Source organism: Phycodurus eques, chromosome 8, assembly GCF_024500275.1.
Source record: "Phycodurus eques isolate BA_2022a chromosome 8, UOR_Pequ_1.1, whole genome shotgun sequence".
Lineage (NCBI taxonomy): Eukaryota > Metazoa > Chordata > Actinopteri > Syngnathiformes > Syngnathidae > Phycodurus > Phycodurus eques.
Genome location: NC_084532.1, coordinates 30781187 through 30799618, shown reverse-complemented (window position 1 = coordinate 30799618; position 18432 = coordinate 30781187). Strand labels below are relative to the sequence as shown.

The following is an 18432-nucleotide window of genomic DNA, read 5'->3' as shown; positions in this document are numbered from 1 at the left end:
TGTGTTGTTGACAATGAGTCATCATTGGGACTTTTACTACTTTTCCCCCCATTCTTTATCCTTTTCTTTTGTAGTCACTACTTTTGTTTCTTGTTTTTGAGGGCTCGGACTCGAACCGTGCTCAGCTCACCTTCAACCTGCCCGACACGCCGAAAGAGAAATCCTCGTCAACGTGTGCGTCGTCCTCTGACGTGACGCGCGCACACACACACACACACACACGAAGACTACACACGCACACTAGGGCCGTAACGATTCGATTCATATCACGGTTGGCGGTTGCCGATACGATTCAGTGGCTGGAAATCGATTCGGCAGCTTTTTAGCCCCAAACTCAACCGGTGCGACTGGGAAATAAATACCCGCAGAGTGGACAGTCCAGGTGACATGTCTTCGATTCCTGATGTTTCTTGAAAGGGAATCGGGTCAAATTAATGATGGTCATTAATTATCAAGACTTTCCCGATGTATTGCTTTGCAATTAAAACCGCAACTTATTGATATTTATATGATTTTGGCTACGATTTTACTGTTGGGCCATTTTTTTCACCCTAGAAAAGAGATGTTTAATTGGTGTTAGAATTACGAGGGGGTCCTTGGAAAAACGTCTCCACTGTAAGGAGTCCTTAGCTGGACCCATCGTTTGTGAATCGCTCTTGTAAACAGTTGCTAGAAACGAAGCGCTGTGAGGTTTTCACAAGGCAACTCTTTTCGGAATCGTGTTGTTAATACGTTGAGAGCTAAATGAACGAACAAAGCTGCTCTTTGGAGCCCAAACATGGAAACCGTGTCCGGTGGTTGCCGTCGTCGCCCGTTCTCCGCTTTTGTCCGACAACGTTCCCCTCCTCGTACTCTGCTGTCGTTCTTTTAAAGGCTGCAACGGTCGCGCCAGCTCGCTCAGTCGGCAACACACTCAGAATTTCTACACGATAATCACAGCACTTTACACTCGATGTGTTGATGACAAACGCGGCTCTTCTCTCTGTTAAGCGAATCCCGTGAGCTTGGAAGTTTTCAAAGTGCACGGCGATTTGCCGCGAGTCACGCACACGCGCATCCTTAATGGCAGAGGTGGGTAGGAACGCGCCACATTTGCATTTGTTTCTCCAAAGTGACGGCAGTTGGAGTAACGGGCTAACTAATGTGCTACTTTTCCTGGGAAAGTAATCAGACTACAGTTGCTTCTTCAAACCAGCACTAGTTACTTTTGAGTCATCGACGTCTCTCGCCAAGTATTCATTTGCGGCTGGCGCTTCGACCAAAACGCAATCCACCTATTCGTTAGCGCTGAACCCGTCACGCGGACCGCTCATCCATCCGTTTTCTTTACCGCTTATCCTATTTATGGGCGGCACGGTGGACGACCGGTTAGAGCGTCAGCCTCACAGTTCCGAGGACCGGGGTTCGATCCCCGGCCCCGCCTGTGTGGAGTTTGCGTGTTCTCCCCGTGCCTGTGTGGGTTTTCTCCGGGCACGCCGGTTTCCTCCCACATCCCAAAAACATGCATTCATTGGAGACTCTAAATTGCCCGTAGGTGTGAATGTGAGTGCGAATGGTTGTTTGTTTGTTTGTATGTGCCCCGCGATTGGCTGGCAACCGGTTCGGGGTGTGCCCCGCCTCCTGCCCGATGACAGCCGGGATAGGGTCCGGAACGCCCGCGACCCCAGTGAGGAGAAGCGGCTCAGAAAATGGACGGATGGATATATTTACGGCCGGAAGGCTAACCTGCCGACCACGGATCGTAGGAATATAAATCGATACGTCGATGGAATTAACGGATGAATTGTTACACCGCTAACGCACACAAACACTCAATATGTAAAAACTGAAAACACAAAAACATGTAGATGCAAACATACAAAAAGATGCACACACAAACAGAAACACTGCCACACAGACACATAATGGTCAACACGTCTGAAAACAGACACACACATTCACACACAAAGATTTTGTGGATGTCTTAGTATTTTATTAAACAATTGTGTCTATTAACACAATTGTTTATTAAACAATTGTGTGTCCCATTAAACATTGTGTGTCCCATGTCAAAATCAATTGTTATGAAAACAGCATTCGCGACATTAGCTTGCTGCTAATTCTTCAAATCGCAACTCTAGGGTTACCACGTAGCACTGAAGCTAACACCGTCAGCTAGTATAGCAGGTGAGCTAGTTAGCATTAAGATCGTGTACTGATGGTTGACCCTAGCGCTTGTCACGCTAAGCTAAACGAAGCTATAATAACGACAACAAACAAGTTTGTGGAAGACAATAGCGTGTTTTTTCTTTTGTCAAAATGACTGATGGAGGTCGCCACGGAGACGTCGCCATGCTAACGTAGCACACGGCTAACAATCGTTCCACAACAGGCGTCAAGGCAAGTGTTGTGCAATCACAGCATGACAACGCGTGTGTGTGTGTTAATTCAGGCAGGAGCTTGAGGTGTGTGTGTGTACGTCTCCGTGTCTGTTTTTGTGTTGTTGCGGTTTGTGTGTGTTAGGACAAGAGCTCGAGCGTGACGCTTCCCTTGTGTTTCTTCAAGATGGCGACGGGCTGCTCGTGGGTAACGCCATCCGGACTCGGTCGCCGCGCTTGGGACACCCGTCCACCGCGGCCGCAACCTGCGCGAATAGGGTAGGACCTCGTTGATGGAAGGCAGTCTCAATACGGACGACGCGCGCGCGGACGTTAGCATGTTAGCTTAGCATAGCTAGGCGGACCTTGTCGAAGACCGTTTCGACGTAGACGGGCAGATCTCCGTGTGCGCTACCGACTTCTCCGATGACGCCGAAGCCAAAACCCTCGCTCGTCTTCTCCACCGCGATCGTCCGCCGACCGGCTCCTCTGTGGGGGGGGGGGAGGGGGGGGTACCAGGGCAGTGTTGGGAAAGTTCATTTTCAACTTCAGTTCATTGTTCCAAAAATGAACTCGTTCAGTACATAGTTCCCAATTCCATTTTTTGAACTAAGTTCCCCCGTCCAAAAACAAACTAATTCATAGTTCTTTTTTCTCTCTCAATATGTTGCCGATGAGGCGGCCGAGTGGTTAGCGCAGGTTGCGGGTTAAATTCTGGCTTTCCTCCCACATCCCAAAAACATGCGTGCGAGGTTAATCGACGACTCTAAATTGCCCGTAGGTGCGAATGGTTGTTTGTTTCTATGTGCCCTGCGATTGGCCGGCGACCAGTTCAGGGCGTGCCGGATGGGCGACCCGGGTGAGGAGAAGCGCGACAGAAACTGGATGCTCCAAATGCTGGCATTTCCTTTCCCGATTGTTGCCAGCTGCGGCTTTCGCCCTACAGTCTCAAAAACGTGCTGTTTTTTTTTTTTTTTAAATGAGGAATTCAAAGAAAAACAGGAAAAGTCCTGTTTTTCTTTGAATTCCTTACTGCGTAAGTATACTCACTGAATGCGTGTGTGCGTCGGCGGGAGGAGCCACAGTGGAGCTGCCGGACAAATTGTCCACCCGACTCGAGATGGCGGCCATGTCGGCGTCCGCTACCACCTGAAACGTGCGCACACAATAAGACATTTTGAATGCAATCAGTCCAGAAGTTAAACTTTCCAGTCAGGCTCGTATTTGTACATTAAGTCTGGGCGCGGTTACCTTGGTGATGTGCACAGTCCGCAGGTCAACAATGCCTGGAAGTAACGCAAGAACGTGTTACCATGGCAACAACCAGCTCGCTAGCTCACACGCTAACAAACAAAAACACGAACGACCTGCGTCGGCCTCGCCGTCGTCTCGTGACGTCACGGCAGGAGTCACAACCTTTGAACTTTTTCCTCCAACGTCCTCGAGCTACACACACGCACACACACGCGCACATAAATGATTTTCAGACTTTTTGAGTTTTTTTTTGGGACTTGAAATTCTTTTCTGATTCTTAAATTCTGATTCTATTGTTTCACCACCACTTTTGACTCTTTTGCAATACTATTGACAGTTCTTTCTGACTCCGTTCAGACTGTTCCCTTTCTTTCCAACACTTCATTTCTTAATTTGTAAAATCTTATTTGACTATGAACTTTTCGAAAGGTTTTTAGACAATTTTCCAACTTCTTTTGACCCGTTTGTTCAGACGTTTTTATGGTTCTTCCTGACACCTTTGATTCTTTCTGAGTCACTTGTCAGACTTCATGTCGTCCACCTCTTTTCTAACTCCGCTTTTCTCACTCTCTTGAATCTTTTTAAGACTTCAGCCTGGTCTGACTCATATTTTTAGACTTTCTTCAGACTCTTATTTTCAGAGCCTTTTGACTATATTCAGAATTTGTTATGCCTTTTCCTGATGACTCCTTTGATTCTTCAGACTTTTCTGAATCTTCACTTTTCACCTCTTCTGGCACTTTTCTAACTCCTTTGAATGTTTTCATGATTCCTGAGCCAGTTCTGACTCTTCTTTTCAGAGCCTTTTGACTATGTTCAGACCTTTCTTTTGTGTTTTCCTGACGACTCCTTTGAATCTTGAGGCTTCTCTCTGACTCCCTTTTCAGACTTTTCATCACTTTTCCTTTGCATCCTTTTTATGACTCCTAAGCCTGTTCTGACTCATTCATCCAGATTCCTTTTCTACTCTTCTTTTGCGCCGAGTCCAACAACGGCTGACGTGATGTCCCACCGTCAGCGGAGACGGACGACGTGCGCGAGTGCGGCTGTCACCTTCAATATGGCGCCGACGGCTTGGTGGGAGGCGTGCGCGGTGTCTTCTCCGTCGACGGACAGGATCTGACCTCCTTGCGTCCGACGAGCGTCCGGCTCGGCGGCGCCCCCTCTGACCGCCTCGGAGATGAACGCTCCGCTGCCGCTCCTGTACGTGCACAAGAACGTACGCAAAATACATACAGACGCACATTGACACGTGCACACAAAAAAAAACCCACAAAGACAGACACAAACAAAAACACACACGCCATTTGTGAGACCGGCGTCGCACGACTCATGATTGTTTTTTTGCAGTCGGCTAGAACGGGACAAAAACGGAGCGGAAGTGGATGAAGTGATGACATCGCCGATCTTTCGGTCGCGGCAAAGGTGCGTGTCGAACGACAACCGAATTCGTCGTAAGCATCCGGCTGCCGTCCGCGCGTTTATCGGGCGTAACGTTTGGGCGACCGAGGCGGGTCCCGCCGTCCTAGCGACGCTCGCTGCTCGTTTTCGTAGTCTCGGCCCCGCGCGGACGCACGGAGACCGCTTTGGCCTCGGCCGATCGCAAAAACACGGAATTGCGACGTGTAGTACTAAAGTTGATCAAAACGTGAAACTTAGTGACGGTTCGGGGAACTCGGGTGAAGTCGCACCAGAGAGGCTAAAGGGGAACTTAAGTGGAGATGATGCAATTTACCGAAATATACAAAGTATTCATTCAATAAAATACTTTTAAAACGGCGCATCCACTCGTCTACGGGGACACGGTGTTCACGTCAAACGCCGGCGAAAACGTCGCCTTCCTTTTAAGGAAGAACGTCCCCGACCGGTCGGAGCGTTCCGACATTCCGAGAACGCGAGTCCCGCAATCGCACGGCGAACCCGTGAGCGTCTGCGTCGCGCGCTCGCTCGTCCGGACATTTATTCACCCGCCATGTCGACTGGTCCTAGCGTGAGGCGTCGCCACGGCAACGGACCTCTGCCCGACGACGTCGAGCCGTCCCCCCGACGTCTTGGCCGCGGAGCCGGGCCGACCGCCGTGCCGCAGAACCTTCACCGACGCTTTGGGGCTCGGCCGCCTCAGCGCCGAGACGGCCTCCTCGTGAGACGCCCGCCGGAGGTCCGCGCCGTCCACCTGCACGCCGTCGTCATCGTCGTCATCTTCGAGTCGTGGCGTGCGTGCGTGCGTGCGTGCGTACCTCCAGAATTTGGTCGCCAGGCCGCAGGCGGCCGTCTTCGGCCGCCGCTCCTCCCTCGTGGACCTCAAGAATCACGATGGCCTGCTGAACACCCGCAAGCAAAAGAAGGTCAGGGAAGTCCCAGACCAAAATCAGGGAACATTGAAGGGGAAGTACAATTAAAATCAAGTCAAAAAAAAGGAAAGTCAAGGAAATTTAAGGGAAAGTGAAGTCAAGGCAAAGTGGAAAGCAAGATAAACAGAAGAATTCAACAAGTCCAAATAAATTCAAGGTAGAGTTAAAGCAAAGTTAAAAGTCAAATCAATGTCCGAATAAAAGCAAAAGTGAAGCAGAGGTGACACCAGAAGTCAAAGCGAGGACGAGCGTCGGCTACCGGCCGCGTGTCTCGCCCTCCGACCACGCTGAGGCCCAGTCCCCGACGACCTTTGCAGATCTCCAAGGTCGTCTCGTGACCGGGACGTACGGGGCACGCGGACGGCTCCGACGAGGTCCGGCTTCCTGTTGGTTTCCACGGAAACCGACCGCGACCTCTGCCGATGTCGTCGGATGCGGCGACGACGGCGTCCCCGTCGCGTGACCGGCGGCTCTTTGATCCGTCGACAATCAGAAACAAACGATTGTCACTTTTGAGAAAAGCCGTCACTGGGGGTGCGGCCGCGATGTCCTGCGCACGCCAACGCGAGCGTTGCCGCGACGATGTCGTTACCTGCCGCTCCGACGAGTCCCCGGCCCCCTCCTCGTTCTTCATCTGGCGGTCGTCGGCGCTCTCCCGCTCCTGAGCGAGGTCACGTGACTTCAATTGCATCTCATTTGCGTCAGACAAAACGCGGAGCACCCCAAAAGTATACAAAAGCGCCTGACCGTGTCTTCTTCTTCTTCTTCTTCTTGGGGCGGGCAGAGCGTGGCGCCGTCCGGGGGGCTCGGCCATTCCGCCGGAGAGGCGCACTGAGGGAAGACATGCGATGACGTCGATACGCGCGGCGACGATACGTGTGACGATGTCGCCGATGCGCGGCGGCTTTACCTCGGGGGTCGGGGGGAAGGGCGGGACCGCCATCCGCCGGACGCCGTCTCGGGTCCTGCGACGGAGGGTGACGTCATCGGCGCGAGGACGCTAAATCATAAAAAAGCCGCCCGTTACCTGAGCAGGACGAGTCGGACTTTGGAGGAGGAGCTCTTGACGGTGGCCGAGGCCTTCCGGTGGCTCCGCCCATCAAGGACGCGATCGTTGACCTGTCGCAAAGAGATAGAAGCGTCAATCGTCGCCTCGCCAATGACACGGCGCGCACGGTCTCACCTGGAGCAACCGGTCCCCGCCGCGCAGTCCCGCCACAAAGACGCCGAGAGAGGAGCGGTCTGGGTTTCCGGCCAGGCTGAGACCCAGACCGCCGTGCGCTTCCTTGTCCGGCTCCCCCCGCAGGTCGCCGTAGCGATCACGCCAACGCTCTGCACGCACGCCATTTTTACAAACCCCCAAAATTCTCGACTAAGCGCACACGAACGACCATAAACGTTTTGCAATTATTTTGCAGCTGAGAGATCAAAGTGTCAATGAGCAGAAAACGGCTCATTTGCGGATCAATAATGGGAAAGACGGCCCGCTGAACTTCCTTTTGAAAATCAATTCATTTGATTGATACGAGCATTTGAACGGTGGGCAGACGTTGTCCATCAAAAGGTCAACTTTGTTTCGAAGTAAAAGATTTTATTAGCGATCCCAAAGAAGTTCGATGACGCGTGAAGATGCGAGCGACATTTTTGGATATCCGGGCTTTTCCTCCTATTGCTTCATTTGCATCTCAGGCTCTGTTCGCACTGCAGCGCGCGACGCCCAATCGGGATCGTTCGTCACGCACAAAAACACGACAACGCGTTGCCGCTCGCGGCGCATTTGTGGCGATTTGGAGGATTTTGTGCCAACGAAGCCGACATTTTCTTCTCCTTCTCAAGAATCTTCTTTTTTTGCCACTGACTCTTTTCGTCCGCCGTTGTGGTTTTGTCCAACAATTGTGACCTTTGTCCAGGTTGGATGCGCGCCACGTGAGATTTACGTCCACGGTACCTAAAATGCATCGGAACGGAGCTGCGAACTGTGAACATAGCCTTAGTGTCTTCACAGTTCCTGGTTTTGCGTCTTTGATAGAGGTCACTCGAGCCGTCTTTCGCGTTAACGCCGCTGGAGCGAGCCTCGCCGTGTTGTCGCAAAAAGGGATCCGTCGCGAGGCAGCCGTTTTGCATTCCCACCGCAGCACGCGGTTATGAATGAATTTGTCAAAGTGTGGCAACTATTGCACGTCTTCACCGTTATTAGAGACACGAGTGTAACGGCTCGAATGAGTCGCCGAGCTCATTTCTGCACACGTCGTATCCGCAGTTTGAAGGGCGTCGCGTGCGAATCGTGCAACGCACAGAATTTTTATCAAGCTGTCGATGTCTTCAGCGTTCTCCAAGAATAGACCGCCGCCGTTTGCGCTGTCAATAAGGATTTGCCTTAACTAGGAATTTGAAGTCCGCAGCAAGTTTTGGAAAACAGGCCTCGAAGCGTGGCTGTTGCAGCGTCGGAGACATTTCAAAGCGAGCTGGCATAAAAACAAAGAAAACGGAGGAATGTGTTATTACCGTTATTGATCAAATGACACGAACACGTGCCACGCCCTCGTCCGTATTACGCTGCCCCCGTGTGCTCAGGAAAAAGGGTTTCTTCTTTTTTGATTCCTCAAGTTCAGTATTGTTGAGAACCCTTTTTTTGGAGGGGGGGCCGGAACAGGCGACCGGCGTTTCCCATTCACTTCAATGCAAAAAGATGTTTTGACTGCGACCCCCGACCCCAGTCAGTCTGCCCAGCAGCGCCCCCGGCTAACCAAAGTCGTGAAAACAGTTTGCGTTCGCTGACGAGCGCTGCTTTGACTTACGAGTTTAATGTCCCTCTGGAAACGCCATCCAAGTTTTGGACGGTCGAACGCGTGACAGCAAGTACGCCAAAGGAAAAACGGAGCTCTCCGAGTTCCGCCGCCACGACCCAAATCGAGACACGGTAACGCGGAAGGCTTAAGTGTTCATCAAAAACGAGTATAGTATATTTCATACTGTAAGTCACGGTCACATTATGCACAGTTCGAACATTAACGCTGTGCCCCCTTCTCAAATTCTTATATGCAGACATATAAATATCATTTAAAATGCTGTATAGAACATAAGATGGTGAAAAAAATCTATTCAAAGTTACCTGGCCCTGTGTGAAAAAGTAACGGCCCCCCTCAACCTAAGAACTGCTTGGGTCCTCCTCAGCAGCAACTGCTGAAATCAAGCGTTTTCTACAACTGCCAATGAGTCTTTCACATCCCTGTTGAAATATTTTGGCCCACAATTCCTTGCAGAATTGCCTTTTTTTTTTTCTCCCCATGAATCGGATTCAAGTCTGGACTTTGACTGCACCGCTCCAAAACCTTCATTTTGTTTGTTTAAGCCATTGAGAAGTTGACTTGCTGGTGTGCTTTTAGTTCGTTATCCTGCTGCAAGAACCCGAGTGCGCTTCAGCTTGAGGTCACAAACTGATCGCTGAACAATCTCCTTCAGGATGTTCTGTGAAAGAGCAGAATTCATGGCTCCATCAATCACAAAAAGTTGTCCAGGTCCTGAAGGAGAAAAGCAGCCCAAGACCATCACCGAAAGGCTGCGCTCCATTTACGCCAGATGTAACGAGACACACGCCTTCCAAAAAGCTCCACTTTCATCTCATCAGTCCATACAATATTCTCCCAAACATTCAGATGTTTTTTTTGCAAAGGTAAGACGCGCCTTTATGCCATTTTTGTCCAGTCTTTTCCTTTTTGTTGTCATTGAACTCTGACCTTAACTGAGGCAAGGGAGGCCTGCGGTTCTTTACAAGTTGTCCTGAGTTCCTTTGTGGCCTTCTGGATGAGTCGTCGCTGCTTTCTTGGGGTAATCTTTGCTATTGTAACCCTTTCCAGACTGACAGATGTCGATTACTTCATTTCTCGACTGTTGTGAAACTTCTTTGGATCGTGTCATTTGGTTGCAGCTTTTTTAGATCTTTTGTCGGAACACATTCTCTTTAAGTGATATCTTGATTGAACAGGTCTGGAGGTAATCAGTCTGGAGGAGTGAAAATTCACCCAAAATTGTGATTAGCCACAATTCATTCATTCATCTTTCAGAATCATCTTTATTTGCCAAGTATGTCCAAAAAACGACACACAAGGAATTTATCTCCGGTAGTTGGAGCCGCTCGAGTACGACAACAGACGGTCCGTTGACAGAGAACGCTTTGGAGACAGAAAGACATTGACAAAAAACAAAACAGGCACTGAGCAATTAAGGGTTAATAGTTATTTGGTAATGACGGTGCAAATTATTATTATTATTTTTTTTTGGGACAATTGTCCGAGAGGATTTTGCACGCTCTTGTCTTAGTTCTGGCAGCGTGCAAGTCCTCGAGGGCGGCTAGGGGGGGTACCGACAATCCTTTCAGCGGTTTTGATTGTCCGTCGCAGTCGGAGTTTGTCGTGTGTTGTGACTGTGATGGAAGAACGCAGGACCGATGCGATGACCGCTGTGTAGAACTGCCTCGACGGCTCCCGCGGTAGGCCGCGCTTCCTCAGAAGCCGCAGGAAGTACATCCTCCGCTGGGCCTTTTTGAGGACGGAGTTGATGTTGAACTCCCATTCGGGTAATGAGAGACCGTAATGCCCGGGAACCTGAAGGTCTCGACGGTTGACACAAGGCAGCTGTGGCGAAGGATGCCTCCTGAAGTCCACGATCATCTCTACAGTCTCGAGCGCGTTGAGCTCCAGGTTGCGTCGGCCGCACCGCAGCTTCCTGTCGATACGCAGACTCGTCCCAGTCTTTGATGAGACAGATGACTGTGGCGTCATCGGCAAATTTCATGAGTTTGACAGCCGGCTGCATTGAGGTGCAGTCGTTCGTGTAGAGAGAGAAGAGCAGCGGAGAGAGGACGCATCCTTGGGGTGCACCGGTGCTGTTGGTGCGTGTAGATGAGGTGGTTTCCCCCAGCCTCACCTGCTGCGTCTTGCCCGTCAGAAAGCTGTAAATCCACTGGCAGATGGCAGGCGAGACGCTGATCTGGAGAAGCTTGGAGGAAAGGAGTTCGGGGACGATGGGGTCGAACGCAGAGCCGAAGTCCACGAACAGGATCCTTGCGCCGTCGAGGTGAAGTGCGGTCCCACGTTGACCGCATCATCCGCAGACCTGTTCGCTCGGTAGGCAAACTGCAGGGGGTCGGGCGGGGGACCTGTGACGCTCTCGAGGTGGTCCGGCACGAGACGTTCAAAGGACTTCGTGACCGCAGATGTCAAGGCGACAGGCCTGTAGTCATTCAGACCCGAGATTGCAGGTTTCTTGGGGACTGCGATGACGGTGGAGCGTTTGAAACCGGATGGTACTTCGCACAGTTCCAGAGATCTATTGAAGATCTGAGTGAAGACTGGAGCGAGCAGACTTTGAGGCAGGATGGGGACACACGGTCCGGGCCTCCCGCTTTGTTAATCTTTTGTTGTTTGAAGATGCGTCTCACATCCTGTTCGTGGATGGTCAACGCAGAGGTCAGAGGTGCGATGGCGGTCGACGGTGCGGCCGGGTGGGTGTGGAGTGTGAAAGTGTCCTTTTCTAATCTGCAGTAGAAGGTGTTCAAGTCCTCGGCTAGTCTACTATTGTTCTCAGTTTGGGGGGGAAACGGAAACGGCAATCCGTATCCTCTCTTCACCTGGACGCCGGCTCGCTTCCATCTGTGGCGCCGGCTCCGTCTCCACGCGCCAAAGACCGCGGTCGCCGCTCCGGTGAGTAACTCGGGGGGAAAAACCGAGCGGATTTGCGAAAGTTGGTGAAAGAAAGTCCGGAGTAGCCTCATCCTCCACCTCCTGGTTAGCAAGTCTCCCCTTGTGTAAGTGAGTCACGTAATGTCTCCAAAGACGAAGAAAAAAAACACAAAAATAAAAACAATACCGGAGTTTCAGAAGCACTGAATGGCATTTGTGTTCCAAACAACGCGGAAGCTTTTGTCAGCGACTTCCTGGTACGCCGATGACTCACTCGGCCACCAAAGTGGAGAAATCGGATGAAACGGCCTTGCGAGGCAAATTTCATTCAGAAACAAACAAACAAAAAAACCTAAGCTGATGGAAGCCTCGATAAGCGTGGTTTTGGGCAAATGGTGCACTTTGCACTTCAAGCCTCCGGAAGCGTCGATGAGAACAAAACAACATGCCAGAAACCTTTTCAAGGGAACACCCGTCTTCTTCGGGGGGAAGAAAGAGGAAAAAAAGGGGGACGCTCCACAAACGACAATCCAACTTGAGGGCTGTTTCATTTTGACTGTTTTGTATTGGAATATAATTGCGCATTTTTCCAGAATTAACAATATTCCTGTCCGTGTCAATGATTTGATCAACTCCAGTAGAACAGTAAAATCCATTAATAATAAAAAAAAGCTTTGCTTTGTAGGACAAATTGTTATACAATTAAAATGAGATTCCTTCATTACAAAGCCTCTACTAATGAGATGAATTTTTTTAACGGAGGCGGCACGGCGGACGACTGGTTAGCGCATCTGCCTCACAGTTCTGAGGACCGGGGTTCAATCCCCGGCCCCGCCTGTGTGGAGTTTGCATGTTCTCTCCGGGCACTCCGCTTTCCTCCCGCATCCCCAAAAACATGCATGCTAAGTGGATCGAAGACTCTAAATTGCCCGTAGGTGTGAATGTGAGTGCGAACGGTCGTTTGTTTATGCGTGCCCTGCGATTGGCCGACGACCAGTTGGGGTCGTCGGCCGCCTCCTGCCCGATGATAGCTGGGATGGGCTCCGGCACGCCCGCCACCCGCGGGAGGAGAAGCGCGACAGAAAATGGATGGATGGATGTTTTAATGGAGTCCCACACTGACTTAAAGGTCATTTAAAAGCGGAGTTGATCCATTTAAGCAGTGTTTCTTACGCATACCAGTAGAGGGAGCCCCCGTAACACAAGTGTATTTGGGGTTGGTACCCCCCAAAAAGAAATCCACAAGTCGGTGAATCATCCGCAGGTGACGAGCAGCGAGTGTGCGAAGGTCCGCTAAAAGTGCACAAGAAGATGAACGGAATAAACGCGTGCTCGTCTTCCGACTTCACGCCGCATTTCAATCATTCACGCCCACCACGCAGGCCACGCCCCATCCAGATATCACCGCACCGAGCTCACGAATAAGCTGCGCCCGTCGACCAACCAGCAGAGGCCAAGCCCTCACAAGCCCCGCCCCCAAACAAACAAACAACAAAGGCGGCCAAAGGGGGGAGAAAAACAAACGGAAGACATCGAAAACATCGTAGAAGCACGTGATTGGTCCACTTTCTAAAGGGGGAGGAAGGGGGTGTGGTCAAACGAGGCCTGCAAAGACAAAAAAAAAAACGCACTTAACGCTGGGCTGGCTGAAAAAGAAGACAGCGCTCAGAAAACCAAGTCCCAAAAATTCTCCTTTGGGGCCAAGTATTTTGTCTGTCTGATTTTTATTCCCAAAAAAACAGTGAAAAAATATTAAAAGAGAAACTATTTATTTGAGTAATTGGTTCATGAAATATAATTCAATGAATCATAAATAATAATACTATGAGGATGAGTTGTGGCATTATTATATTAATAATGTGAAATTTTGCATGTCTGTTTCATTTTTTTATCTTCTTAATTCATTTATCTGATGAAGTAATTGGTTAATTGATTTACTCTAAAAATATTTGTAAAATTTCACACACACAATTAACATTTTGTATTCATTTTATTTAAAAACTGGTCGATTATTCATCATTAAATTAATTAGGATGAACCGGAGCATGAACTATTTATTAAAATAAGCTGGTTTACACACGTGCATTCATTTGTGTCATTAAATCATTGATGAATTGTTTGATGGTAAATAATAGATTAAAGTAATAAAATATAAAGTACTTTAAAGAGTATTTTATTGATTTAATAATAAATAATAATCTAATTAATTATACAAATGACACTTTTAAAATGAGCATGAAATGTGATTTAGAGCGTTTGACATATTTTGCAAATTGACGGACCTCGGGCCTGCGTCGGCTCCTGCTCCGATTGGCCGGGAGGCCTGTAAGGGGGCGGGGCCGCTCTCGGCATCTGCGCGGACACAAAAAAGACGACAGCGAAAACTTCAAACTTGACTTTTGTCTCACGAGAGGAGAAGCATCACTGACGAAACTCCCGCAAATAAAGAACGAAAGAAACACAATTCTTACCAGAGACGCCAGAACGAGCGCGTTCTCATTTATGTTCATTTCACCTTCGCCCGAAACATGAACGAGTGCGTGAACTTTGGTTCAGTGTTGGTAAGTGTGCGCGCGTACGTACTCGTGGGTTAGCAGACAGACTCTGGACAACGAAGATGACCGGACTCTCAGCGGATTTGATGGCGGTGACCGCTTCTTCGTGACTGGCGGCTCGTAGGTCCACACCTGACACCTGTCAGTACGCACACGCACACCTTACATTACATGAACATTACTTGATGCCAATTGAAGATTTATAAAGACAAATCGTGTTATAGTTCACCACACAGAAGAAATAATTCAGGTATTATACTGCACTAAATGGTTGCAGTACTACAAAATCACAAAAAGCGGGTATTAGATTCAATTGTCCGGGAAGTAGCCCGGCCCGCCGCGAGTCAGATCAGTCACGAGTGGCAACGTGTCGGCTGTCCGAGAAGTAGACTGGGCCGCGGTCGAATGAGGGTTACTTGCAGGTATTGGGACTGTGCAGCGTGGCCAATGTCCGGGAAGTGAACCGGGCCGAAAAGAATGACGCCAGTCGGGGGGGGGGGCATGGCTCGCTAGTAGACTACGCCTCAGATGAATGTCGTCCGATCCAGATATATTCGATCGTGCCTAGATGTCTGGGAAGTAGTCTGGGCCACGAGGTGGGAGCAACGCGTCAGATCATAATGGCAGCTGGCGGCTACCAGTGTTGTGAAAGTTCAATTTTGAAGTTTCGGCTCCTCGTTCCAAAAATGAACTCGTTCAGTTCATAGTTCTTTTTCTCTCTCTCAAGATGTTGCTGATGGGCTATCATTTCACTTCCCCATTGTCGCCAGCCATTCAGTCCACACTAGTAGCTAGCTGCGGCTTTCACCCTACAATCGCAAAAACATGAGAAAAAACTTGCTTGAATGGCGTTTTTTTAAAAAGTTGAATTCAAACAAAAACAGGACTTTTGACCACAATGTGTAAACAAAAACACGCAACTTTGCAGGTCTGGCTGACTATATTACCAAAATGTATCTATCCTTGTATTACAAAACAAAATTTAATGATCAGAGTGTGATCGTACAGCATTGTGATGTCAATAATAAATTTCCAAGTAATCCACTTTTACAATCGTGTAGTGTTTTCCAAAAGAACACATTCACTCCCATTTACATAGTGTCTCTGAACGCACCTCGCGCACTCACACAGCGGCCACACCAAATAAGCGTCCGTCCGCCGACGTACGAAGGCTCGTATTAAGTGTGCCCGGACGGGTTTCGTCCTGAGAGTCCCGACCGAAACCTGGCCCCCTTGAATGAAAATGAACTTTCGTTCCAAAATCGTTCACAGACGCCAGAACGAGCTCGTTCTCAACGGCGTTCATCGGGCAGAAACGAACGAAGTTCGGCTCCCGGTCGCCCCCAAAACACGAACGAGTTCATGAACTTCGGTTCATCGAGCTCGTTCGGTACAACACTGGCGGCTGGAGAATGTCAGGTGTCCAAGGGGGAGGAAGAAGAGGAAGGAAAAGAATCAGAAAAATAAAAAGAAGTAAAGGGAAAATCAAGAAAAATAAACTCGAGGGAAAGAAAAAGTGGTAGCAGTAGCCTGAGTGGGTCAAGTCGGCGGCAGGCGAGCAACGTGTCACTTTGTTATCCGGGAAGTAGCCCGCTAACGAGACGGGCAGCGGCGAGGCGCGAGTCGGGCGTCCAGGAAGTAGCCGCGCCCGGGCGGGCCTACCTGGAGGATCTTGTCTCCGGTCTTGAGGGCCCGCGTCCTGGCCGCGGGACTTCCGTCCGCCACCTGCTTGATGAAGATCCCCTTCAGCTCTTCCCCGTTCCTCAGACGCTTGATGACGTGATGGCCGCCCACGATGCTCAGACCCAGAGACTGACCCTCCTCGGGCCGCACCTCCACCCTGCGCACGCAAGCACACGCGTACGTACGCCCTTCTGTGTCCCACAAACGTCGTCCTCGTGCAAATGTCAACGAAGAGGGGTGGACGCTGACCTGCGGGGGGGTCCCCAGTGACTGAAGGGAGGAGTTTCCTCACCCTCACCGTCCTCACGCTCAGGAAGCTCCCTACACGTGCACGCGCACACACACACGCACACACCAAAGGCATGAAAAAGGTGACAAAAAAAACTAAACTCATTTGAACAAATAAAGCAATCTGGAAGACTCCGAAGAGTACAATAAGGCAAAATAAACACATTTTCTTCATATTAATGTACACCGCTCAAGTTCATGTTGCTGTCCAAATTTAAGATTAGAATGAAATTTGCCTCATTTCTTTGCTTTTTTGTTCTGCCCTCCAACTTGAGCCAGCCCCATCTCCACCTGCCCCTGATGCCCGCTTCAAGCTGTGCCACGTCAATAGCATCCTCCTCTTTAAAGGTCAGAGGACAAAGACTTTCCAATGTTTCTTGATAACTCTAGAACCCCTTTACAAACCGCATCTGCCATTTGGAAGTGATTCTATGGCACATGTACAGCAGTTGAATCGCTAAATATGATGCAGAAGGCGCCTTCCGGTCTTCGTCTCTTTCCGGCGCCGTGACGTCACACGAGCCAAACATCTTGTTCGTTCGGCGTCGTGTGCCGTCGTTCCCGTCGTCGTATGATTTAACGACGTCACGATGGTTTATTGTGTGGAATTTGGTTGTACAGTACAAACGGTTCAGGCAACGGCAAGAGTTTTCTTTTGGCTTTCCGAGTCCATATTGCACTCAAGTAACAGTAGTTACTTGACAATCATGTGACTCAAGTCAAAGTAAAAAGTACGCAGTGAAAGAATGACTCAAGGACTGAGTAAATAGTGAAGGAACGTCTGAAGATCAATCATAAAAAAAAAAGAATGGCAAAATAAAATGCAAATTCTGATGTTGTTGTGTGTGTGTGTGTGTGTGTGTGCGCAGTCCAAACTACAACAACATTTGCGGCACGGTCTTTTCCCAAGTGATAAGTGAGCCCAAATGTCCACGTTTGCGCAGACAAATACCACAAAACAGGAAAGCTGTTGTTTTTGTTCCTAGTCGCGCGCCGTTGCCTTCGCGGTGACGACGACCTTCCCGACGACGATCGGCCGGGCTGGCTTATCTCGTGTGAATACCTATGCCGGGGAAGCCCGACGGAAGACGTCGTGTGAGATCGTGGGACTTTCTCGTGGCGTTTGATTGGTGAACGAGACGTCACCGTCACTAGTGCTTAAATTGTATTGGCGCAAACGGCGCCCGATGCGGAAGTCGAAGTCGTCGTCTCGCGCACGAAATAGTTGAAAAATCAAAGTAGTTACATCATTGTAACGGAGTAAAAGTACCGTTACTTCTTAGGAGCGGAAGTGTTTTTTCTGGTCTCGTCCACTCCTGTGACTCATCCAAAACGGGTCCCGAACCTCGGGCCGACGCGCTCGCATGTTAGTCCGCCGGGGAGTAATATTCAGAAAATACATTTGCGGATGTGCGGAACGGATCTAGCTGCCAACGTTCAAGGAGTACGAAACAGCCTATGGCGACGGCGTCAATCAGACGCGTGTCGGTGCGACTCACCGGTGCCCCCTTCTGGCGGCGGAGAATACTCCTCGACTCCGCCTCCTCCGTTTCTCCGTGTCAATCGACCTGATGGACCTGCACGACGACAACAACAACAACAACAACTTCCTGTCCCAGACTCCACTCCCTGGCTCTTGAGGCCAAGCGGGAGGCAAAGCAACTCGACACTTCGCGATGCGACCGACAGATGGCGACAAAGACAACACCGAGGAGGAAGAGGAAGACTCACTGCGTGTCCGTCAGGCTGACTTCGGAGTCCGCTTCGATGTCTCCACATTCGCCTGCACGCACATACGCGTTTTAGATTGTGTTTGGCCTCGGTCAAATCAAAGCCCAACGTATATTGCAATGCTGAAAGCGAAAGAAAGGTCAAGGGTGTCACCGGGGAGCGGGGCTGCGTCTCCTGGGCCGGTCTGAAAGGGAAACAGGAAGTGGCTTATTTCAAGAGCAGCCGGACCAGTTTACAAACAATCGTTTGATTTCATTCATTCATTCATCCATTTTCCGTAGCGCTTTTTCCTCACGCGGGGCGCGGGCGTGCTGGAGCCGATCCCGGCTGCCTCCGGGCGACACCCTCAATTGCTCGCCAGCTAGGCGGATTATTTTTGCGTTGTTTTTTTTTTTTTTTCCCTTCAAAATATCTGCTCTTACTTTGGGAAACAATCATCAACATTTTTTCCCCCGATTTTCTCCCCGTAGCGATCATCAGCAATTTATGTTTATGCATTTTCTGCGCTGTCAATTTGAAAGAATTTGCTCTT

The 18432-nt window shown here is 49.8% G+C and overlaps 1 protein-coding gene across 9 annotated transcripts in view; it reads right to left on the bottom strand.

Annotated features, from left to right (window-relative positions):
• Window positions 1–2482: 2482 nt before the first annotated feature.
• The window catches only part of patj (PATJ crumbs cell polarity complex component), a 44103-nt gene continuing 28153 nt past the window's right edge, over window positions 2483–18432 (bottom strand). For 6 of the 9 annotated variants that reach the window (XM_061684592.1, XM_061684597.1, XM_061684596.1 and 3 more), the window contains 21 exons: window positions 18054–18084; window positions 17901–17952; window positions 17669–17746; window positions 16131–16202; window positions 15861–16038; window positions 14227–14337; window positions 13926–13995; window positions 7146–7294; window positions 6990–7081; window positions 6873–6927; window positions 6710–6793; window positions 6555–6623; window positions 6222–6434; window positions 5849–5932; window positions 5579–5784; window positions 4665–4812; window positions 3725–3803; window positions 3609–3643; window positions 3408–3506; window positions 2723–2846; window positions 2483–2623 (listed from right to left, as the gene is read on the bottom strand). In XM_061684592.1, coding sequence (XP_061540576.1) covers window positions 2769–2846; window positions 3408–3506; window positions 3609–3643; window positions 3725–3803; window positions 4665–4812; window positions 5579–5784; window positions 5849–5932; window positions 6222–6434; window positions 6555–6623; window positions 6710–6793; window positions 6873–6927; window positions 6990–7081; window positions 7146–7294; window positions 13926–13995; window positions 14227–14337; window positions 15861–16038; window positions 16131–16202; window positions 17669–17746; window positions 17901–17952; window positions 18054–18084 — 1983 coding nt within the window. In that variant the 3' untranslated portion in view covers window positions 2483–2623; window positions 2723–2768. The remainder of the gene's footprint in view (window positions 2624–2722; window positions 2847–3407; window positions 3507–3608; window positions 3644–3724; window positions 3804–4664; window positions 4813–5578; window positions 5785–5848; window positions 5933–6221; window positions 6435–6554; window positions 6624–6709; window positions 6794–6872; window positions 6928–6989; window positions 7082–7145; window positions 7295–13925; window positions 13996–14226; window positions 14338–15860; window positions 16039–16130; window positions 16203–17668; window positions 17747–17900; window positions 17953–18053; window positions 18085–18432) is intronic. The other 3 variants (XM_061684594.1, XM_061684593.1, XM_061684599.1) reach the window with 3 other exon arrangements.